General features: G+C 36.7%; 1 protein-coding gene across 1 annotated transcript in view; it reads right to left on the bottom strand.

Annotated features, from left to right (window-relative positions):
• Positions 1-26,490, bottom strand: part of LOC120632871 — a 137,387-nt gene that overhangs the window by 47,938 nt on the left and 62,959 nt on the right. Inside the window, exons 4-5 of the mRNA XM_039902910.1 lie at positions 10,436-10,550; positions 5,567-5,693 (exon numbers count right to left, since the gene is read on the bottom strand). Of these exons, the coding sequence (XP_039758844.1) occupies positions 5,567-5,693; positions 10,436-10,550 (242 nt within the window). The remainder of the gene's footprint in view (positions 1-5,566; positions 5,694-10,435; positions 10,551-26,490) is intronic.

Below are 26,490 nucleotides of genomic sequence, written 5' to 3' on the forward strand. Positions count from 1 at the left end.
GCTTAATCTTTGTAATGGACTGATTTGCGCTAATAACTAAGTTACACCATAAATACTATTACATATTACTCACCTAAGATAAATAAAATGATAATTGTACGTATAAATAGATTTCATGGATATATATGAAGCGCATGGACGATTGCAGAAGGAAATTAAAAACTAAGATTTTTTTTGCAATCCGCACTCATCCACACCAAGTAAGGTTATAAAAAGATATTTAGAACTCAATCAAAGTTTATTTTTAGTTAATCTAGTTTAGCAGATTACAACTGAAATCTTCATTCAAATTGAGTTAAGCAGGCCATTTCGGACCGACTATATAAAAAAGTAATTACTTTAAAATCTCTAATTACAGGTGCTCAAGTTTACAGCTTGTAATGGATTTATTAAAACTTTTGATGGTTTATACCTCACAAGCAGGCGGCTTAGGAACCGAGTAATTAGTCGGGTTATAGCTAAGCTGGTCCGCCGTACGGTTTAGCGATTCAGCATTATGTAGTGTACAAGCCAATTACAGATATCCAGGTGAGCGCATTCCATCTTGAGATATAATATCCATGTTAAATTCAGGTTTAGTAATGAAATACGAGAGAAACTTCTTGACTTATTAATTAAATGTTATATAAATTTAAATATTCTACTAAGTATCTTTGTTATTGTATGATTACATAGGATATAATAGTGTGGAGGAAATCTGGCAAAAAAACCCGATCTATAACAGGACAAGGAAAAAGAGCAAAATAAATTACAATGATATCCATAGTTAAAAAAATGTATAAGAAAACTACCGCTTCGAAAGTGCTTTCTTAAGTTCAATTTGAATAAAGAAATAGTGTTTAAGTTCCGAAAACCATTTATAAAATAACAAGTCCAAGCGAACAAATTAACTATTTTTGGGCCAATCAATTTTATTTGTTTGAAACTCAAAACAAACAAATAAAATTGATTTCGATAATTATTTTTACATTAGGCAAATTCTACTATTTAGCCTAATTCTTGATTATAATTAGGTGACGATTTTTGGTATCTTAATGGACAACCGTATCCAAATCAGTGAAATAGATAACGAAACTCTTTTGTATTTTAGCGTTGCTATCTACCAACAAGTGAAGGGTCACTATCAATACTATGTTTATACACTTTTGGTTGCCTGGAAGAGATCGTTATGTAGTAATTAGGCCACCGCACTGTATCCTCTTATTCTAACTTGGTGGTGAATGAATACACTTTTTATCGGAGACTATTGAATAAATCAATAGTCTCCGATAAAAATTTATTCATTCATTAATTTACTTTTCCTATAAATACTTTCCCAGAACTTTGTATTATCATAGATCTCATGCCCTGAGATGTAGAACTGGATCATCAGCCACAGAAATGAATGTAACAAGGTCTCAAAACGCACAATAAAATTGGCAAGGTCGTTGAGTCGACCGGCGCCGTACCGACATACTTGTAACTCCTGCCAAGTAGCAAAAACGATAATTTTTACTTCATCATAACACGCAACAATAATTCCATCTGACAAATTATATGAAAAAATAAAACTGGCTAAGGAAAGACTCATACCTGAGCTACAGTTCCGTTTAATCAAAACAAACAAATATTTTACTGCTCTCAAATAAAAAGAATGGACATCTAAATTTAATGCACTTAAATAAAAATTAGCTAGTCATCGCTTTGCATAACCGAGTAGGTACTAATAGTACGTACTGTTTTTTTTATTTCATTCAAATTTGAGAATCAAAGCAATTTAGGATTTTTCAGTGTAGTTAACCACTAAAATTTTGAAATTTCTTGTTAAATTTTACAAAAATACATTTCTTTGAAGTACCTTAGAAGGCCTACTTTATAAGCACTTTTGAACTTTCAAGTCTGTCCATTTGTAGTGACTCTACCACCGGTTCGGAAGCCAAACCTCACTGAGAAGGAGCCTGCAAGAATATCGGCAGTTGCTCTTTTCCAACATCAATATTTTACAATCTTCTTCTATCTTGCGGGTCATTAAGAAATACATCAATTGTATTATAATTTCGCTATTACAAACTTGTTTTAACTTCTGCATTGGTTGGTAGAAAACTACTTTCGTAATCATGTTCTAAAAGCGCATACTCAGCCCCACAAAGGATTCTGCACCGTTCGCAGACGATGTGTTACAAATAATTCCCAACAATCTGGATGATATATATAAATATTACATTTATATGTTTTTTCATGTTTTGTTTCGTTTCATAAGAGTTATTGTAACCTGTTGATTGTCAATTAAATAAAAAAATAAAAAGAGATAGTAAACTGGTACATTTTACTTCCAGACTCCACTTAAATAATAATTTATTTATTAAATTATGATTAGTTAATCTAGTTTATTTGTGCCTTTATATTCCAATCGTAATTTATGTTTATAAATGATTATAATAATAAAAATATGAAATTAAAATTAAAAAACCCCCCGATTTTCAATATACCTTTACATTATTCTACTAATTAAGCTCTTTATTTGATACCTATATTGAGGGCGTTAATTTTGTTATATATATATGAATATAAACTATATAATACATATTCGAAAATGAATACATATTCACAGAAATATATGAAAATCTAAGAGAATATATGCTTGTGATAATTTGAACGTTAGAAGCAAAAATAATCTTGCAGTGCAGTACACTAGACTACACAAAACAAGCAATTCATTTAAATGAAATTATACAATAAATTACCGGTATACAATTTTACAATAAATTACCGGTTGATATATTGGGGATGGCTCTAAAAAAGTTCAAAGTTTTTATTAAGCGAAGGCTTATAGAAAAATACTATCATGGTATTTAAAAGGATAACGTAAATGATAAAAAAGCTTGGGTGTGAACAATTGCTCTAACCAGGTTGCTTCTTAAATATTTTCAAATGACAATGTGAGATGGTGATAGCAAAAAGAACACCCGGCTAAGTTTGTTGTGGGCTTCTTCTTAGAGCAGGGCGCATTTGGAACCTTTAGTTAGTTAGGGTAGCTTTAGTTTTAAGCTTACGAATGTAGTTATCGCCATCACTACTCACTGTACACATGTTGTATATAATCAACGCATCAAAAGTGCCATCTACCAACCGTAGCTTTAAGGTGGCTTGGGAACCGTAGCTTGGTTGGTGAATCGCTCAGGCCGCGCTTGCCTGAGAGTTGGAGGTTAAAATCAGGTGGTATGAATAATTTGTATATGTATTTAAATAAACATATATTTTTGATATTTCCTATAGCTATCAATTTAACACACTCCTAGTATATATAATATTATAAATGTGAAAGCTGAACGGATTTAGATGAAATTTGGCGTGCATGAAGCCTTTCATGTGGAAAAGAACATAAGCTACATTTTATCCCGGGAAATAAGAAATTTCCCGCGGGAATAAAAAACCTTATTCCACGTGAACAAAGTCGCGGGTAACAGCAGGTTTTCTTATAAAAATTGCACCTCCGATTTAGATCCATCATTATAAGGAATGTAACACTTAAAATACAAAGAACGCAATCTCTTGTAAAAAGTTTTTGTGCATAATCTTGGGGCATGAGATCAAATGGTCCCATGGAGAAATCTAACTACGTCCTCTCCTAAGCAAGCATACGTGTTCATAAATAGTCATGAAAAAGAAAAGCTGCCTTCATTTGCTAAAAAGGCACGTTCTTTGCACGACTGCTTTGTTTCTCCGCCCTATCATTTTCCAGTTATAACGTGCCACTCTACTTATTATTCTTATCACAATTTGACAAGTTATCGGATTTTTCACAGATCATTTTTGTATACAGTCATATTTTGCTGTAGATCAGTGGTATATTCGTGAGTGGGAAATTAGAGATGAAACAGTATAGTATAGAACTTATCGCAACTTCTACAACGATTGCGCTCGACTTACCATAAACTGTCAAAAATTAATAATATCTACATATCGTCTGCGAAAGGTGCAGAACTCCTTTGTGGGTTTGAGTATACAACATGATTCCTAAGGTAATTCTCGACCTACCATGCATGCATACGTTTAAACAATGTGTCAAAACACATCTAATAAAGCGAGGGTACTATACATTTCATGAATTTCTTAATGACTAGGTAGATTAGAAGCAGCCAGCTCCGCTCTCATCAAACTTATAATAATGTCGATGTTAGAAAACAATACTAACTAGTTTCTTGCCGGCTCTACTCGGTATAATCTGCTTTCCGAACCGGTGGTAGAGCCATCACAAACAGACAAACTTGACGTTTCAAAAGTGCTTATAAAGTAGGCCTACTTGAAATAAATGCATATTGAATTTTTTTTTCGATGTAGAATTGTCATTTCTTGAATAAGAAGTAGTAACTTGTTCTTATTTATTGGTCTAGTGATTTCTCCTCAAAGTAGTAAAAGATACTGTCTCGTTTCATTAGTGGTTAACATGTTATACTAATAGGAATTACGAGGTCCTGAGTTCGTAACGGGTTGTGCCAAAATTGTTAAATATTGTTTGTAAAGAATATTTAGTCAGTACCAGCCCAGTTATTATCCCAGATGTGTGGTAAAATTCATTAATGAAATTATCCTATGAGACTTTTTAAAAAGAAAAAGGCAAACACCATTGCACCAGGAATGCCAGGTTTTTTATAAGATTCCATACACAATGGTCTGTACGCGGCCTCGCGTATGACGTAGCATTGTATTTTAATTGGGTTGGGCATTGGGTTCAACGGTAAGACCACCCACAATGATCAGAGTACTCATCAGTGAGACGTTAAAAGGCAGCGGATGATACTGATAATGATAATTACGATTCTATCGATACCTATTCAGATTTAGGTCAGTCATTAATATTTCTTGTAGTAACTAGGCTCGGCCCAACACTTAATATTCGCCGTTGTAACTAGACGCCAACCACTTACTTGGCCGCTTAAGAAAATTAAAATATACAAGGCCTAGATTTTTGCGCGCTAACGTTGCGCTCGTGTCGTTTGAGATTCATGCAGAAGGTAGGTCAAGTTGATGAGAGTTTTATATTATAAATAGGAAATGTTATTCCATTTTGAATAGTATTAAGTATTATAATATTTCAATTCAGATGCTTTCAACCAGTGTACAACGTAAGCAGTCTTAAGTTTATATTTATTTTATTAAATGTTTCGTAATGTCATCTCGGTTAGTAGTTACCCAAGTTGAACGGAAAATTTTAGCACTTTGCATAATAATAAAAACATTAAGCTGTCCACCGACACACGCAATGCAGGTATGTTCAAGTCATTGAGTAAAAATTTTTGTTCTTGACTGCAATCTCACCAGATATTAAGTGAGGGTGCAGTCTAAGATTGTAGCAGTCTAAACGGTTATAGGTAAATCACATATATTGAACCCATATCCCTATGGTTTCTATGCGGCATCGTAACGAAACGCTAAATCGCATGGCGGCACGTTTTTCGTGGTATATATGCACACTTTGCATAGTGGACGTCGAGGTCAAAACATTACTGTAAATCCGTTATTTTCGGCTGTAAAAGTACAATAAATTATTCACAATAATTAGTGCGAGAAAAACAAAGGGACTCACCAAAAGGCGGTTCGAAGCGGCAGTCCAGTAACAAGGCATGGCCGGTCGGCCCGGTGGTGCCTACCACCGCGCCGCCGCGCATCATCAGCTGTGCCTCCAGCTCCACCCACCGCCCGCCGCACTCTTGCTGCACCACCAATGGACAACAGACATTACATAAAGAACAAATAAATAACCATTAAATAATAGGCATGATGACAGATAACAAATAATCGCTATAATATTGTATTTATCGAATGATATGAGATTCATATATTATGAAAAACGTATATTTATTTATATTCTAAGCGTGATTAGAATTAATTTTCAATAAATTAAACCGCCATGATTTACAAATTAGAGTGAAATTACGTCACGTCTACACAACGTGTAACAGAATTACGAAATAATATTGAAGGATGCATAAGTATATTTATTTCTCTGTTAAAATATAAAATCAAAAGAACCATATTTATTTTTCCATACAAACGAATTCAAAACATTCTAAGTGTTTACTAAATGCATCGACACGCTTATAGTACGTACCCTACGTGACGCGTACCTAATAAAGTGACAGTAGTCACATGATTTTAATTTTGCATGGGATGTAAGGGCTGTATCTGATTTATTTTAGTAAAAACTATGGCAGTGATTTACTCAAATGCACGCAAAAAATAGATTCATTTTAGACCCTTGACCGGCTTGCAGCGCTGGTAGTGTAAAAGCTATTAGTCACGAATGTCTTTATTTTTTATGCTTGGGACGTTTTCGCATAAGTACGTCTTATAGGTCATGTAGCTTTTACCAGCAGCTGAGTAGCAAATGTAGTTTAATTTGTGCCATACTTTGGCGACCCAGTGTAAATTTCCTATGCCTCATCTTCTTAAGTCAGCGAGCTACTTATAAACCGCTACCCATCCGATTAGCTACTTCTATTAAATAATTAAACCAAATACATGCACGAAAATTAAATTCAACGTCGAAACAAACTATAGAATTATTTTTTCATTTAAATTTATGAAATTCTCTAAAATTTATAACGTCACTCGAGTCTAAGCTGAACATCAGCGTTCTTCATCTTGTTGCAGACGTACAATGTATTGAATAAAACACCAAACAAGAATAAATGTAATTTTTTTAAAGTTTTTTAAAGTAATAGATTTCTAACCCCCGACGCAAAAACGACGGGGTGCTATAAATTTTGCGTGTACGGCTTAGCTAAGTAGGATCAAAATCGGTAAAGGTTATCAAGTTAATGGTATTGAACATAATACTTACAGAATACTATGAAAAATTTCAAATACAAGATGGCCGCCCACACAAGATGGTCGCCTACACAAAATGGCTAATTACTTTTTCTTTTCAGAACCTCCTTAGTATTGGCATCAAATGAAAGGGTTGAAAAATGACAAGTAGAATTATGTATACTCTACATTGAAAGGAAATGAGGAATATTAACTAACGAAATGAAAACTAAGAGCTTGATAATTAATTTTTTGTCCGACTGCCCTAGACTGAGGAGAAAAGTGATGTGATGGTACCTTGGAATTAATGAATTATTTTCTACTTAGCTTTAAGAACATTATTGTCAGAAGTGTTTACAATTTTAATTACCTTTTTATTCAATACTATGATTATACGATTCCTATCAGTTAGGCATTTAAATTACCTTCGAAAAATTATAGCCTTACGATTGTGCACTATAAATCGTAAGGAAGAAAAGTACAGTTAATATGACCATTTCTGTCCAAGGTACTAGCCTGCCATTAGCATATTAAACCTATTTTACTGCAAGGTATAAAACTGTAATGACACATAATTTAATCAACTAGCCTACAAGGCACGTTAATATAGTCTTGTCATACTTTATAGGCAACATCAAAGGCTAAAATAAGAAACTTTTCAATTGTATCATCCTGATTATTTTCCTACCTACCTGTAGTGCACGACACTAAACAAGCGCGGATTGGTAGACTTCACACATGGAGAACTCTCAGGCAAGCAGGTTTCCTGACGATATTTTCTTAGCCTATGATGCAAGTTCTAGTGTGGGCCAGGCCTGTCCCATCGTAAGAAGAGGCTGAAGCCCTTACCACTTCGTGACCACCGCTTTCCTTATTACTCTTGTAATAAATACCAATTGTTCACTTTTTATGAATAACCAAGTTAACGGACGGCAAAAATGCGAATTATTATTGTATTGTAGACTAGTTCTAAAGATTTAAGTGCTGATAAAGAAGAGTTTGAAATTGATTTACAATGGAGCTAGAAAAGAATAACGTGACAACCAGTCAGGGGACTATGAAATTTAATCGATTGTTAAATATATTAAGCTACACAATTATTAACAAATATTCATTGTAAAGTCATCATCACCTGAGGATAATCCGATGAAGAAGCGAAACATAAGTAGAGAGTACGTTGCAAAAGATCTGTTTGGTGTGGTGTATAAAGATTGAAAAAAATATTAATACACCGTACAAATTCCACTGCTTTTCGCGAAGCACAATAAATTAAGCTTCATTTTCATTGTATATGATGGAACTCTGCAAAGAAACACTTGCTTCTATCCAATATTTAATATTGTTTTTTTTTATTTTAAATGCCACACCACACACAAATTCACCAAAACAAGCTCCAAAAACCTGGGATTTGCTTGGTTGCCGCGGACCAACTTAGTTTAATGTCGTGAACATTCGCGAAATAAAAGCTAGTTCTATTCAATATTGAAAATCTATTGCAAAAAAAAACCCAACAGAGAGACGAAAAATTTAGCTTTTTACACTTCCAAGTCTGAATAATGTCCACTGCTGGACATAGGACTTTTATAGGGATTTCTACGGTCTTGTCCTGCTTGCGTTCAGCGGCTCCTTGCGACTTGTTTGATGTCGAACAGTCGGTGGTCTACAACGCTGCGATTAAGGAGGCGAGCTCGCCACTCCAGCACCTTTAGATCCCAAAGTCCATCAGTTTCCCCAGCTATGTACCGCACCCATTGCTACTTTAATGTCGCTCGTTGAGTTATATCGATCCACTGTGATCATGACATTTGATCTCGCAAATAATTCGAGAATAGATCTCTGTCGCCCACTGAATCGCCTTCTTATGAGGCCCACAGTTGGTGACCACATTGATGCAGTATCACTGACCTTTAATTTTAACATACTGGACTGGATGTCCCTATACAAGGTCAGCTTATTTCTCCTCATTTGAAGCTCAAAATGAGGCAAAGGCCAAATAATACAGTACAGTGTTCCTAGTAATTCTAATTTTAGTTTCTTAGACACTTGTATGGCGTCATATTTACAGCGCCAAAATGGTAACAATCATGAAAACAGCTTTTCCAGTGGTAATAAAACAGATCAGCGTGCAGTGTAAATTACATGTATTCCGAAGTTACACTTTTCGAAACAAATATATAAAAGTCATCGCCAGTCGACGTCTGTAACAATGAAAAGTTAAGCTTTCAATGAAGCGTTGAAGCGTCACAATGGCTTGTTAATTTGCGTGGGAGCCTCATTCCCATTACCTTTAATTTTTCACAATAAAATTACTGCTGCTTCATTATTTCAACCTTCTTTTACCGCAGTAATGTTCACTTAACGACTTTTTTTTAATAAAAATAATGCACTTGATATATCACGTAATCGTAATTGATTTGAGGTATAGAAAGCGGTGCTTAGTAGCCTAGTGGTTAAGGTTCTCATTCTGAGAGTTCCCGTGTCCTATAGGAGGCCGATAATGGGGTTATAACGATAATAATGATCATGATGACAGAGAGCATTTAATTTGTCAGCTTCTCTGTATAATTAATTTACAATTATAGGAAATTTATAATAATTCGTAGTTAATTAATTGAAACGTTTAAAAAATAATCATAATATTATTTGATTTACCGCGAGTATTTATGTCACGTGTAATCCGTGGGTACTTTCGTACAATAATCGGTGCGGCTTGATACAAACAAGAGTCTCTCTGATTCCCGCCGTCTTAACTATTGGAATCGAATAGCAATTCGACATGACATTAATCAAGTACTTTTGATTCAATGATTGGTTTACATTTTAATTGCGCGAGTGATATTTGTTCAGTTAAATTCAATGATGTTAAGATGATTTTGATTATATATTTAAATAAACAACTGTCAATATTAAAGATGTGACTTTGAGAGTACATAATTCAATTAATAATTATCTGAATACCTTCAGTTTTAAGATATTGTTTGATAATTGTCAATAAGGGGTGTTGCAGTGAATTACGAGTATAAAACGAATACCTCCTGCTTCTGATTAATGTTGAACGTGTAGTGTTTACACAATAACTAGCATGTATATACCATTCATTAATACAGTTCGTTTTTATCTAGTTTTGCAAAGTTATGTATATCCGGTAAATGAAATTCGAAGCGCAATTTTTTTTCTATTCTAACTATCAGATTTAGAATCAACGTGCATAAAAGGTATCCGCTGATCTACAGTTATAATAGAAGTCATTGAGGATATCGTTTCATATCGTAATTTATCGAATAAGTAACAAAAAGGAGAGCAAGCAAATCGGACTAATTCTAAAATTTAGCAGATAAGATGACTGAGTAGCATCAAAGTACAAGAGAATACAAGAGAAACAAAAATAAAAAGTACCTAGTGTGTAAATACGACTTAATTAATCATAATATAAATATATAAAATAATAAAAATACATAATCCTTAATCTTAATCCCTCTTATGTGAAACACATATTATAATCCTAAAGGGTTTAAAAAAATATTAAATAAAGAATAAAATTTGAGGCTCCGAAGTTCTTCGTTAAAAGAAAGATAAATGTGAAATTTCTCTCTCTTATATTACAAAAAAACCATAAGAAGTGCAGTTAAAGTGAAAGAATGGTTACCTCATCATAAGCGACGGATGTGAGAGGCAGGTAGTGGTAGCCAAGAGCGCGGTCCCAGATAACACCTTTGTTCCACACCTCCACCAACAGGCCCAGGTTGATATCGTTGATTTCACTGTCAAACAAATAAATTTAAATGTATTAGTTAGTTTATTCCCAAATTACGTTGACGCCAGGCAGACTTTCTGTCGTAACATAATATGTCAAAACCAAAACAACAAGTGTGTCTTAAAGTTGGATGAGGTTTGTTATCCTGACCCCACAAAAGCGAGAGATAAGAAGATGCTGAAGACAAACGAACAGTAAAGTCCGAGTCCGAACCTCGCACCTGAAATAAAATCAAAATAAAATGACACACACCCTCCACAGTTCTTTTTACATCTGTGTTCGTTTATTTGTTAAGTACCTTCATTTGACTCAACAACTGCACCTAGCTTAAGGAAATTAATATTTTAATACCGAGCTTGGCTAACATAAGTAACAAACAGACACACTTTCACATATATATTTTTTTTTTTCTTATAGCTATTCGACAATGTTTTGTCCATCGAAAAAAAATTCATTATATGTATTCAATAACTTTTATTTAATGACTGTGTTGCCAAATAAAATGGATCAAACGTGTATATATTTAAATGATATAATATACTTGTAAAATATAAAAAACGTATTCCCAGGAATCGTTTATTTCAATCTGATTTATTACAAACAAGACCGTTTAGATTTAACATTAATAATAAAACTATCCATATATGTAATATATTGTATTATAGTATAGTTTATTGAAAAGGGCTATCTATAGATAGGCCATAGATGACGTATTGGAATTGGCGAAAAGTTAAAAGTTGCATTTAGAATGCAAAAGAAAAATGAACTATACAACATAGCAGTAACTAAATACGTACATCTCCACACTTAAACCGTAACCTATTTCTAAAGAGGTTATAGCGGTAAGAGGATCTCAGAAACTTTGTAGCACTTAACCGACTTTTGTAAAGACTTCCATTTCTTAATAGAAAGTATCAGAGAAACAGCAGGTCGCCTAGCACGTGGCGAGCACTAGGTAACAAACGATGCCCCGACCAAACCTTGAACTTTAAACACACCCTTGTTAATGATGTTCGTCATAAAGAACGTTCTCTTTTTATAACTCAGTAAATTATATTTAACTGACTAAAATAAAGTACGTATGTTCGACTGTATCTCGTAATTGTTATATATGTCCAGCGATTTCTCCAACAGATATAGACCGAATTTAAAGTATTTTTAACGTTTAAAAGGATATTATATTCTAAGGGCGGTCCTACTCTTACGAAGTATCTAGTAGGATCAGAGATACCGTGGAAATCTGGGGAATCCTCAAACTTTATGAACATGTCTTTATTTATCATCTTTATCAATCCATTACCAGCTATCTACAAGACACGGGTTTCGTCTCTGTAGGGCTAGCACAGGCAGGAGACAAAAATGATATCCCCCGATTGTATCCCCCCACAAGGGATATAATTAACGTATCCAACTGCTAAAGCACGGAAACATGGTATAGTTATATCAGTTTACTTCCGTTTATTATTACAAATATATTATTTCCACTTGTGTGCCAGTGCTCTGAGATTTGGTAAAGCTTTAGCAGAAGATAAATTTTTATCCTTTCCCGGGTATATAATAGTCCCGTGCCTATGCTAGCCGTGCGGAATGAGAATTGCTGTAGTCTACAACGCAGGTCAAGTTTGGATTGGAAGACTGCAGAGTGAAGTTCAGACACCTTTGAGAAAGTTATGGAGAACACTCATGCAGGTTTCTACAAGGTGTGTTTCCTTAACCGTTCAATATTTTAATTGATATTATATTTTAATGCTTAAAATAAAAATGCAATTAACTCTAAGCCAAACCTAGGCAAAGCTAACGACTTTAACGGCTATCTCCGCTTCACTAGGCTATCAGCGCTTATAACCATGAATATTGTAGTTTTTAAACTTTCAAATTAAAAATCTTGTAGTGTTTCAGGTGTTTGTGAATCATTAAAGTTCTTTTTTTTTTCATCCATTTTCAAAACTGAAACTGACTACACTTTGTAATGGCTCTGTCTGATACTATTTCCAGTTTCCGCGGGAGATTACAAGACATTTTATAGATAGAGGATAAGCATGGAAGCATGTTTGACTACAAGAAATAAATATGGCATACCAAAAACTCAACCGCGCCGCATCACCCACCCGTGTTTCACTTTGTTTTCCCGGCTCTTTTGGGCCATAATGTAAAAGCTAAATGTTTAAGCTGTCAAATAATTTTTTTCTAGTTCTACCGTAAGATTCAGAGATAAGCGCGTTAAACAAACAATTCAAAAAACGAACCGTGCAGCTTTATTTTTAGTATGGAAAATTATGATGCAAAATGTAACTGAAATCATTGAAACAACGCTCACTGCTGAGGCAAAAATAATAATAAAATAACCACTAAGGACATGTCCTGAATCTTACCCGGTGGTAACGGGCTCACCTGTTAGGATGTATGGCAGTTCTATTGAACCCATACCGTTAATCAGTTCATACGCGACATTGTATCGGTAAGCTTAATTGCTTGGCAGCACGTTTATGTTACGCGCCACGGCCAAAAAGATTAGTAGGAAGGAGTTTCCGGGAATCGAACCCGGCACCTCCGTCTTAAAACCGCACTCACCGCTGAGCCAGCGAGGTCGCTACATATTATGCACAATCATATATTCCGTTAGAAAAACAGGAGCTGAAAGTTTATTTCCCACGCGGTGCTCGGAAAAGGAAATAAATAATTGTATGGCGCAAACAAACGTATCACCGCGCGTGAATAGGTCCCACGGCCCTTGATGTATATTGCTCGTGAGATTCGACGAGCGACGTGACATACTACCAGCGAACCCGACCTTGAACTTCAAATAGATACAGTATTGTAGGAAAAAGAATATTCTGCTTTAGCTGGATTTATTTTTGTAAACTGCTCTCTCTTCTGACTACAACAAGTCAAAACGGTACATAATATTGACTAGACCTACGACCTCTGGAGCGCCAACTTCCTCAGTCCTCAGCCTTCTTCCTGCAGCCCTCCTACCGACGCCTTAAAACTGTCGGTATATCATCTATCATCGAAACCAACAGCCTATAACAGTCCACTGCTGGGCTAAAGGCCTCTCCAAACGGGTGGGTTCTCTCACAATCACCAAGCCATTTTGACTACCTCCCTGGCACAACGGTGAGCGCTGTGAATTCAATTCCCGGTACGAGCAATTTGGGAATTCATAATTCTGAATTTATTCTGGTCTGGTCTGGTGGGAGGCTTTCGCCGTGGCTTGATACCACCCTACCGACAAAGTCGTGCCGTTTAGCGATTCAGCGTTCCGGTGCGATGTCGCGTAGAAATTCCCTTATAGGTTAGCCCGCTACCATCTTGCATCTAAAATGCACCATCACTTATTACTAGGTGAGATTACAGTCACGAGCTAACTTTAGTGAAAAAAAAAACGATGGGCAGGCGGATTTTGATCGCAGTAAATCATCATCATCATCACATCAACCGATAGACGTCCACTGCTGGACATAGGTCTTTTGTAGGGAGTTCCAAGTTCCACGATTCTGAGCCGCTTGGATCCAACGGCTACCTGCGACGCGCTTAATGTCGTCTGTCCACCTCGTTGGGGGTCGACCAACGCTGCGCTTACCAGTACGGGGCTGCCATTCCAGCACCTTGGGACCCCAACGTCCATCCTTTCTCCGAACTATGTGCCCGGCCCATTGCCACTTAAGCTTCGCGACTCGTTGAGCTATGTCGGTAACTTTGGTTCTTCTACGAATCTCCACATTTCTGATTCGATCGCGTAGAGATACTCCGAGCATAGCTCTCTCCATCGCCCGCTGAGTGACTCTAAGCCTTCTTATGAGGCCCATAGTTAACGACCATGTTTCAGAGCCATAGGTCATCACTGGCAACACGCACTGTTCGAAGACTTTCGTCTTCAGGCACTGAGGGATTTCTGACGAAAAGATGGCACGGAGTTTCCCAAACGCTGCCCATCCGAGTTGGATTCGGCGGTTCACCTCCTTCTCGAAATTGGACCTACCTAACTGGATCGTGTGTCCTAGGTATACGTATTCGTCAACAATTTCGAGTGCAGTGTTCTCAACGATTACTGTTTGAAGCGGAACATGAGCATTAGACATAATCTTCGTCTTGCTCATGTTCATTCGTAGGCCAACCTGTTGAGAAGCTCTGCTGAGGCCATCGAGCATCGTATTTAGGTCTCCCAGAGTCTCTGCCATTATGACTACATCGTCGGCAAACCGAAGTTGAGTGATGTACTCGCCGTTAATGTTGATGCCAAGTCCGTTCCATTCCAGAAGCTTAAAGACGTCCTCCAACGCAGCGGTAAATAGTTTCGGGGAGATAACATCTCCCTGTCGCACGCCTCGCTGCAATTGGATTGGTCTCGTAGTCTGATCCTGTATACGAACTGACATAGTGGCGTTTTTGTACAAACACTGCAACACTTGGATATACCGGTAGTCAATTCGGCATCTCTGCAGTGACCTAAACACAGCCCAAGTTTCCACCGAATCAAAGGCTTTTTCATAGTCCACAAACGCAAAGCAAAGTGGCCGGTTATACTCTTCAGTCTTCTGTATAACCTGCCGCAGCGTATGAATGTGGTCTATGGTACTAAAGCCCTTACGGAAACCGGCTTGTTCGGGAGGCTGGAAGTCATCAAACCTACGAGCGAGACGATTCGTAATGACTCTCGAAAACAGCTTGTAGATATGACTCAGCAGCGAGATGGGTCTGTAATTCTTCAACAAGGTATTATCACCTTTTTTGAAGAACAGAACCACCACACTCCTGTGCCATGCCTCTGGCGTTGTGCCTTGGTGAATAACGGAATCAAACAATCGCTGAAGGACTTTCAGTATCGGTTTTCCACCTGCCTTCAGGAGTTCTGCCGTTATTCCGTCATCACCCGGCGCCTTGCCATTTTTAAGCTGCTTGAGAGCCACACTAATCTCGTATAGGCTGACGTCTGGGATATCTTCGGTATAGTGTCGAGTTAATTTGGCTCTAGGATCCTTAGCCAAATCTTCAACAGGCGTCTGTACTGTGGTGTACAACTGTCCATAAAAGTTCTCAACCTCACCCAAGATCTCAGGTTTGGAAGAGACAAGACTACCATTATTGGTCTTCAGTCGCATCAACTGGCTCTGACCGATAGACAGATCTCTAGCGAACACTTTAGAGCCTCTGTTTTGCTCGATGGCATTTTTAATACGCTCTGTATTGAAGTGCCGCATATCACGAGTCTGTGATTTAGAGATCTGCCTATTAATCCGCCGGTAAGCGGACGCGTCTGCTATAGACTGTAGTCTCATCTCTTGCCTCTCCGTCATAAGCTTGAGTGTATTGGTTGAGAACCTATTGGCCTTGTTTCTACGGTGGGCCTTGTAGAATTTGGACCCGACTGTTTGGACAGTTTCCACCAGCCTGTTGTTCAAATCGTCCACAGTGTCGCAATCTGCTAGGCAACCGAACCGGTTCTGTAGTTCTAGTTGAAAGCTCTCGGGGTTTTGAATATGGGCACGAGTAGGCCGGAGTGTAGACTTCACCAGTCTGACTCTTTCAAGTTGAACGTTTATACTCAATGTGCCTCTTACCATACGGTGATCACTTCCGGTTTTAACCCTGTTGATCACAGAGACATCATTGAATACATGCCGTTTGGTCGACATGATGAAGTCGATCTCGTTTCTCGTGGAACCATCGGGGCTTATCCAGGTCCATTTCCTGTGTGGCCGCTTCTTGAAGAAGGAGTTCATCATATAAAGGCCCTCCTTCTCCATGAAGTCAGCCAACATTTGACCCCTGTGGTTCCGTTGCCCATACCCAAATTGCCCCACCCTCAACTCTGAACCAGTTCGCTCGCCAAGCTTCGCGTTGAAATCCCCCATCACAATATTGTAGTAGGTGTTCGAGGCATGTATGGCTTTTGAAATGTCCTCATACAAAACCTCTACATCCTCGTCTGGGTGTGCCGAAGTCGGCGCGTATACCTGTATGACCTTCAACGAATACCGTTTGGTAATTCTGAGTATAAGGTATGCTACCCTGCTCGACACACTTTCGACTTTTACAACATTGTTGACGAGAGACTTGTGGACGATAAACCCGACACCACCCTGTGACTGTTGGTCACCCTCCCGGTAGTAAAACAAGTTGCCGGATTCCAAGATTATCGAGTCCTCCCCCTCTCGCCGGACTTCAGACAATCCTATAATATCCCAGCGCAACTTGCTCACCACTTCTTCCAGCTCAATCACCTTTCCATCGGTCCTCAACGTGCGTGCGTTGTATGTTGCCAGGTCAAGTCGTCGGGGTTGGCAGCGGAATCTCTGCCGGAGATTCTTAACACCCCTTGCCCCGCCGTTACCATAACCGCTGCCAGAGCCAGGAATAGCGGGGCCGCCGGGAACTAGGGGCTGTGGTTTTTTTCTCCTTCCCATTAAAGATATGCCCGATAATGACCACGCTGGGCAGGCGGGTTGGTCATCGCAGGGCTAGACTGATCGCCCCGGCGTCGCTGCTGCCCGACACCGGTCTGTGCCATTTGTTCAGCCTAGCCAATTCGAAGTGGTTATACCGCCACTTGTCGGTCGCCAGAGCCTCGTCGGTTAAACGGCAGGGTGCACCACGTGCAGGTGAGGTTGGCAATTTGGGAGGCTGACTGGTACTAGCCACACCCACTTACACCCCGTCGCACATCGCAGTAAATAGTCTACTACTATTAAAGCAAAGATTAATAAATAAATATACTACGACAATACACACATCGCCAACTAGCCCCAGTAGCTTGTGTTATGGGTTCTAAGATGACTGATGAATATTTTTATGATTAATATACATAAATACTTATAATATACATATAAACACCCAGACACTGAAAAACGTTCATGTTCATTACACAATAATTTCCAGTTGTGGGAATCGAACCCACGGCCTTGGATTCAGAAAGCAGGGTCGCTGCCCACTTCGCCAATTGACCGTCAAAGATGAACGCTGCTTCCCGTTCTCCGTTATATTACTTTAGTCACCTAGTGCAACACCCGCAGGAAACATACAAGTTGAAGAGCTTTAACGATTATTTTCACATGTTAATGACATTAACCATAAAAGAAAATATTTTGTATAGTTAAATAAAATATGGATTTTGATTTTCTCTTTCTTAGTTTTTAATTGTATTCATGATTACGAAATATAAATACAAAATAAATCAATACATGGGGGTGAAAACGTGGCATGATTGTATTCGTTAGCGTCATGCCTTTTGCCGTGACGGAATACCAGTTGGTTTCACTTCCTAAACGCCTAAAGTTTTTTCACATCAACAATTACTTAGTAAAATATTTATTTGGTTTGTCAAATCGCTATACTATACTTTAATTACTGATGACTACTTATAGTAAGTAGTTCCCTGTAGAATAGTATAGAATAGCTCCACTTTAGGTCTGTCATGCTATTTTCTAGATTTGTTTAGAGCATTAGTAAGGTACAAACTGAATCAAGATGGAATTCATCCAGTTACAAACAAGTCTTAGTCTTTTTTACCCTTAGTTTTGCAAACCGGCACGAATCGAAGTTCTTTTATTATTTCTCAGAGGCGTTAACTTTCCCATCAAAACAAGATAAGTACTCAAATAACAAAAAACTTTGTAAATATACTCCAAGAAAACTTCACGAGGAAAACACTCTTAGTTCGATAAGTAATGCCTTTCAAACCAAATAAATCATTTTCTCTCTGTGTATAACTTCGAAAGAGGTATCTAAATAAGTTACTTACAAGGAAATATGGACGCACTTGTCAACAGGTATAAATAATTTTGGCCTATATTTAGCAGATACTCATAGATGACACTTTTACAAATACAATAAACTTAGCTTTAAAATGTATAGTGTAAATTATTTAAAAATCTTAACCCGTTGTACTGACTTTTAGTGTGTTAATGTAATTAGTGTGTTGCAAATGCTGAAATGGGATAGAAACTTTAATTTCTTTAAAGTTTTTGCCCACGACTTTTTCCGCGTTTTATTAATTAGAAAGTCAACTATCTCGATGCAAAAGTTACTCAAGATCGGTGAAGCTGTTAAACTGCTCATAGGTTATAGGTTATGTTATAAATCCCGCTTGATTTTTCCCAGTTAAAAAGTATACTATGCCCATATACGGGGTGCAAGATATATGTGCTAAAAGTTTATTGAATACAGTGTTGTTTTTAGCAAGCAATTAAATAACAAATAAACACACTAATACATTTATAATTTTAATCTGAAAATATGGAAATGGATATGAATGAATGACTAATAATAAACCTAATAATAGTTCAGCCGTTTTTCTTTGGTAGTTGTATCTGCAGTGTCGCTGGGATATAGGTACTAATTCTTCGTTACTAACTCTAATGTTAAATAACGTTACAAATTCAAAATTTGCTCGATAGAACCAAAAATCAATAAATTCACTTACTCATTTATAATTTTTACAAGGTTTTACAATGTTTTGAAATACAACCGATAAAACATACAACCTATGTTGTGTATTGTACTGAGACCTACAATACATTTTTTTTTTATTTATCAACATCCGTGGCCATTCTAGTAAGGAAGAGTAAGAATAGAATTGCGCTTATTCCATAAAAACTTTAATTTTCAACCGACTTCAAAGCGCAGGGATTTCTCAATTCAATTCGTATTTTTTATGTAAATACAACGAATACGTTTTATGATCCGATTTATGTGATTCTTCTTAAATTTGGTCCAAACTATGCCAATTGGTCCCATAACAATTTAACATAGATTAGTAGTTAATATTCTTTTTTTCTGAAGATTTTTGCTTACGAGTGTTTGAGGACGATGTAATTTTAGTTTGTGTTTTAGTGTTGTGCTTTTTAGGAGTTTTCATTTAGTATAATTTATACTTTTTATTGGTACACCACTACAAAGTTCGGGAAATAACGTAGAATGCAAAAGGTGGACTTATGACTTAGTAGTAACCTAAGCTTGCATATTTTTCGAAAAAAAAGTAGTATATATATTTGTATAGTTATATTTATATATATATATATATATATATATATATATCTAACTCTCTGACCTAAAATATCAATATACAGAAATAAATCCGTTGTTATGTTGCTGCGGAAATGATATAATAATAAAAAAAGAGAATAGTGATCATATCTTGCGTTTACTAGTTACAAATATATTTGAGACTCTGGTAAGCTCTCACTACTCAAAAGAATACATTATCTCCGCCTGAAACTTAATAGCGCAGCAATTTCTAATATTGAACATTTACTTACTGGAAATATTCGTAGAAATGGGAATTTGTTACATGAGACTTATTTGCATAATGCTATTTGAATAGTTTCCGCTGAAAACTCATGGTTTATTTTTACCCGACTTTATCGAAAAACTGGCCAAGTGCGAGTTGGATTCCGTACTATTCCATTTTCCGATCTTGACTTTTGTTGAATGGCGGTTGTTATTGTGGTAACAGCAATACACTATCTGCGAAAATTTCGAGTGTAACTATCACGGTTCAATTACAAACTACAGAGTACCGTAATTGTGAAGATATTTGTGAAATTAATATTTGTGTAATTTGACGGCCGATTGGCGCAGTTTACAACAACCCTGCTTTCCGAGCCCAGGGCCGTGGGTTCGATTCCCACAACTGGAAAATGTTTGTGTGATGAGCATGAATGTTTGTCAGTGTCTGGGTGTTTATATGTATATTCTACCAGTATGTATCTTACTTCCAAATAATGCATGATCATATCAACCAAATACCGGCCAACTACAGGCATAGGTCTCCTTCCACAATGAGAAGGGGTTAAGGCCCACCATGCTGGCCCAGTGCGGATTAGTGGACTCTACACATCTTTGAGAACATTATGTAGAACTCTCAGGCATGCAGGTTTCCTCTTTCGATGTTTTCCTTAACCGTTGAAGCAAGGGCCCATTCGAACTCGGCCCCCCGAAAGTGAAGTCGAAGTTCTACACACTGGGCTATCACCACTTCAATCGCAATAAAGCACAGCTGTGGTTAAAACCAATTTTGATAATTCGACCGCATGTGCTTAGCTTTTGAACGAAGTTTTCACAATTAAAAATGGTGTGGCAGTGAAACGAGGATTTTGCTAAAAACAAACAGTGAATCGAGATTTCGTGGACAGAGTCAATAGGACTTTATTAAAGAGCGGGGACGTAACAACTTTTACTGACCGTACTGGCAGGGAACTGTATTACGGTGACAGTCATACATGTAGAGCAGACATGTCGGATCTTCTAAACTTGTTTGCGATGACAAAGTCAAAGGAGAACTTGTATTTATTTTTTATTACAGATGGACTATATTTCAAGTTGTGCGGAATGAAGTGAATTTTCATCGAGCTTGTCGATCTCTCTGGTCCAGTAGTGAGCGCTGTGGTGTTATAAGCGAAGGTTCAGGGTTCGATACCCAGCGTAGGCAATATGGTCATTTATAATTTCAGAGGTTCCTTGGGTTTGAGAGGCATCGGCCGTTACCACCTTACTGACAAAGGCGTACCGCCAAGCGATTTAGCTTAACGCATTAAGCAGCATTAAGCATTTCGCAAGGATCGGGTTGTCGTTTTCTAAAAGTAACTTTTTATCTCTATGAACTTGTACACAAAATTTCATGATGATCGCTTAAGAAGTTGAGAAAGCATAATATAAAAACAAATGCATTTTATTTATTCCGAAACAAGTTAGCCTTTGACTTCAATCTCACGTAAAATACATGTTATTGGTTGACAAGCTTTCCTGTAATGTATTACTACTAATTAAGTGTTTGGTATTGTTTGTAATAATTTAGTTTCAAGAAAAAATATCTTTCAATAGAACCGAATTTAATTCAAGAGTTATTTTTTTGATATGTTAAGGTTAAGCTAAAGGGTGAATGTAACTACAATCTGATTTTGGTAATACCACTTCTGCCATATATTCATCTAGAAGAGCTAGACAAATGTATACAAACATTTTTGGTTGTAAATTTGTCTTCCCGCCACAAAGACCTGTTGGATACTTACTTTGTTTGTTTGAAGTGAAGATTGACGAGAAAACGTTGAATGTATTCAAACTAACTTTAAATAAAGTACACAAACTCGGAGACGTACCAAAGTTACTAGAAACAAGAATGCCAATGAAGCTACTTCTTTATTGCTGTAGGTACTTTAATTTTCACCACATACCATAAAACGCAATATTTCTTTACAAGAAAAAGCTGTTATTTGTTACTCCACTGCAGTGTTTTATTGTTTTTCAAGTATAACAATAGTTTAATCATGTAGAATTAGACAAAATATAGTGTTTTATTTCCAGACCCATATTACTCTCTTTAAAGAGACGAGTTACCATCGAATCCAGGATCTCGAGCCGTAGCATGTTACTCGTCTGGCAGTTGCCTACTGCTTGCAATTATTCAATGTGGTTATACACTAATTGAATTGTGTCTCTGTCTGTCTGTGAAATCTATTTTCATCTGGAGCGATCGTTTGCCAACCTGATATATAACTTATAAAAAATAAAAGCTAAGCCATGTTGATATGTCATATGTTATAGAGGTAAAAGTAAAAATTTAAATAAGTTATTATATTCTCTTCGTTATGTTATGTTTTAATTAACTCAAAGGGCAAAAGTCACTAAAACAACACGATATCCACACATTTACTTTGACGCCCTAGTTGAAGTTGAGGTATGCGTTGAATAAATTTACAGATTATTTATGTTCTACATATAAGTTTTTGCCACAGCGTTTGCATTTACGTGGGTAATTAATTGCAATCACAAATACTCGTGGCTGCGTGTTGGCCCTGACCATCGTCTTGTTTCAATTTAAAGTATGACGTAAGGAATAAAATTCTCGTCAATATTGTAAAAGTTAAAGTCCGTTTGTTGGTTTGTCCTTACTTAACGCCATTATAAAGCAACAAATCAGCTTGATTTTTAAAGGCATAGAGTAAGTTGAAAGGACGAAATGTCCTAGTTTTTATCTCAGTAGATAATACACTCTTCCTCTAAGTTTATATCCCTGTAACTACTTTTTTCTTTGGTATAAAATGTCATTCATTCAATCACTTGTTCATTAATCCAACGGTTCCCAAGGGATTTGTAAAAAAAACCATAACAACCGCGGACAAAGAACGCGGGCAGCTCTCTTTATGCAACTCTTTTTATGCCCTAACTAAGCAATGAATCAATTTGAATTTTGGCACAGTGTAAGTAAAAAGACGGTGTAACTTAGCCTAATTTATCCCAGGAAAACCACCGCTTTCCATGGCATTTGTAATAAATGCGTAAGAAAAAACAATCGGTTCATCACCTGACTTTCGTTATCATGTTTAATTTTTGGTGCGCATTATTTATAGGCTACATTTCATCTCAGATTTAATGTTCATATTAAGTAGTGAAACTACTCGTGATAAAGGACTCAATCGAAATATTATGGTTATGGAAGGATAAATCAATCACAATAACATAACAATTTATACATAAATTATAACATTCAAAAGTTTTAAGATAGTAAAAACTCATAAAAACAAGATAAAAAGACAAGCCAAGGCAATATGTGTCACAAAATTGTGATGACGGTAGGGGATTTTCCCCGGCTTGGCAATACAAAACCCACGGATTACAAAGTGTCGAATAAGATACAGCATACAGACATTATGCCATTATTCAGAATCTTTAGGTATGTTGATGATTATAATTTTGGCATAACTGAACTTTTATACAAATATGAACCTCACTTACAATTTTCACTCTACATCAACTCGAGTCAAATTAAAGAATTGTAATGCGAGCGTAATTATTTCATGTGGCATCAAGAGTTGTCGTATGGGCCGCACGTGTTACACCGGTATACCAATGGCACAAAATAATAAAAAGAATAAAAACTCCGCTTCATGTTGCATAACGATAAGCTCCCAATGATATAATTCCAGTCGGTGTTCAGATGATACTGAATGCAAAGGTTTTAAAGCGATTATCACACGGCAACGCACAATAATGCGGAGGGCTGAAGTGGCGAAACAAAATTTTTTAGCTGTGCACCGCGTGGATTCTCGGAGAGTACCTGTTTGTGTGGAAAGGGTTTTAACTAGTCTGACCGAGTATTTTGGTAAAATTTCCTACATTCCCACGGTGGTATACCTATAGGAATGCTGTTTCTCGTCTGCTGGGCACCCATTGCTTGGACGGTTGTAGCGGCTCGAGTGTCACTCGTCCGTAACTTCACGAATTGCACATGATTTAGGCATCCATGGATCACTTTTAAGCCAAATCCAATTCCGCCTGTAGCGTCCGTGCGTGTGTTACGTGTGAAAATTGCCTTACTCTACCAATAGATACTTAATCTATCGACTCTAAATATAATTTTACAACACGGAGCACCAATGTCAGTAGCGATAAGTTTATTCCTACTCTTTATTTGCTACTCATCATAATCGTCCTATTAATGAAAAAGCCAGATATCTCTATATATATATCTAGAAGAGAGCTATCTCTCTCTTTCACTCTGACGATACAACGTGCTCTCCGAAGCCCAAAAGTGAAAATGTACTTAAAACAACAAAACTAAATTAAACAAAATTATCATTACCTTTCAGAAGACTAGTACTGATAACTTGTTTCAGATTTCCTAACAATTTCCCCTAAATAACTCCGGAATTAAACTCAGAGCTTTGCGTCCCGCAGATGTACATCAAATAAATACTTCATAATCTAAGTTTTTCAGAAAACACCTAAAAAAACATAAACTTGCTAAAGAAATTTCTGGCATTCAGTCTATTGTTCTTGAATTTATTGGAACCTATTTCAATTTAGCGCTGTAAATCTTTTAAACTGCGTGAATGTCAATAAACATGTGATAGACAAGCGGGCTCCGAAACACGATTCAATTTAGATTCCTTCCAGCCAATATTTTACGGCCTGAAAGTGGAAATGTTATTATATCGAGGGGCTTGAGATCTTTCAGGAAATGTAGTAGGAAATACTAGGAAGCGATTGCTGAGGCAAAACGGTATGATAACGTTAGTTTTATTACATTCCTCTTACATTATAACGGGCTAAATACTTCTCTTAACGTTTTTAATTTTTTTTTTTTCTCAAAGACCGTTTGGGTACCGTTTTTGTTTTGTCTGTATTCATTATTCTCCAGCCATTAATGGCCGACTACTCAACACAAGCCTCCTCTTTTTTATTAAAGAGGGTTTAGAGCATTAACCGGCAACACTGATTCAATATGGATTGGCGGGTTTAAATCACATAGATATAGGTAATAACTTAAACCCGACGTATGGACCTGGGGTACGAAACTATGATCTCGTGAACTGAAATCTAATATATGCTAACTACTTAAGCGCAGTGGGCAGTGACACTGCTTTTTGAGTCGAGGTCGTGGGTTCGTGCATAATTGGAAAATGTTTGTGTGATGAACATAAATCTTTTTCATTGTCTGGACGTTTATATTAATATTAAAAGTATTTATGTATATTTTTGATTAAAATATCCATCAGTCATCTTAGTAACCATAACATAAGCTATGCTTTGAGGCTATACGGCGATGTGTGTATTGTCGTAGTATATTTATTAATCACTTAAGAATAATATATTTCTGATATTTTTAGTGTGCGCAAGAGTCAGGAGTGTACCTAAACCACTTGGAATAACCGATTTTAATAAAATAAATCTATTTCAAACTGTTAAGACTATAATAAAAACTCAGTAAGACACCCTAATAATAGTAAGAATATGACAGCACAATTAAATTCAATTATCTTTTAATTTTTTTTTTTTGCTTAGACTGATTAATTATTACTTACGGGCGTAAGACATACAAATGCACTTTTAAATACAAAGTAAGTATAATAATTTCCCTACTACATACACATTTTGACCCAAGTAGGTATACCTGCCAAATTGGTACATTGATTGTCAGTAAATATCATCGAAACTACAACAACACAGTCTTTGTTAAATAAAAGAATACATATATTTCACAGATGATAAATAGGAAACTCACAGATAATAAAACGAAGTTAAGTACTTGGATAAAAACAAATGCTATATGGAATAAGGAAGGATAAGATTACGCACGTTGATTTAGTAAAAGTACAACTGAGTAGGGTTATATGAAAACGAATTCTTATCCGATACATTAATTCCTTTGGCTTCCCATTCCCAACTCGGCTTCTAATTGTTCTCGGTGAAGCTCAAACTAAATGATGCTGCGTCATTAGGCCATAAATGACGCATGACACTTTGTTAGCAATACGCGGACACCCACTTGATTGCAGAGAAAACAGTGTATTGTGTTATTGATGCGAACGAATTACGAACGTTAAAGCCACTTTAAATCTAAAATTTAATAACAGCATCTATCCGGCAATGACGGATTAAGCCTAATCGATGCCTCGAGCAATCCACGCCTGTCTGAGTCCCCCCCCTAGACCTAGTGCTAGGGTGCAAAATGGCCGTATCCCTACTAGTAATCTTTTAAAGCGTGCTTTTAAACATAAGCGATAAAGAGGTGCACAAAGTACAAAAAAAATATACTTACATTACAGTACATACAGTGGCGTGCATAGAGGATATGCATACGGTATGCAGATAATATAAAATGAAGAAAATCCCCAGTACGAGTTATTAATACTTAAAGGTAGGCTTTTTATAACTCTTACAATGCCTATCCTTAAGTTTTTGATAACTCTTACTTAAGATTTTCTTCATTTCATATCACCTGCATACCCTGTGCATACCCTCTATGCACGCCACTGCGTACATACTATAATATATGTATATATTTTTTTTTATTATTCCAAGGTTGCTTGGAAGCATCCGGCTCCGCTTTCAGCTCTCACAAGATAGAAAAATGAATGTTAAAATGCAAAATGTAAATTGTTGATGTTGGAAAAGAGCAACTGCTGAGTTTCTTGCCGGCTTCTTCTCGGTAGAATCTGCCTTCCGAA

This window comes from Pararge aegeria, chromosome 20 (assembly GCF_905163445.1).
Source record: "Pararge aegeria chromosome 20, ilParAegt1.1, whole genome shotgun sequence".
Taxonomy (NCBI): domain Eukaryota; kingdom Metazoa; phylum Arthropoda; class Insecta; order Lepidoptera; family Nymphalidae; genus Pararge; species Pararge aegeria.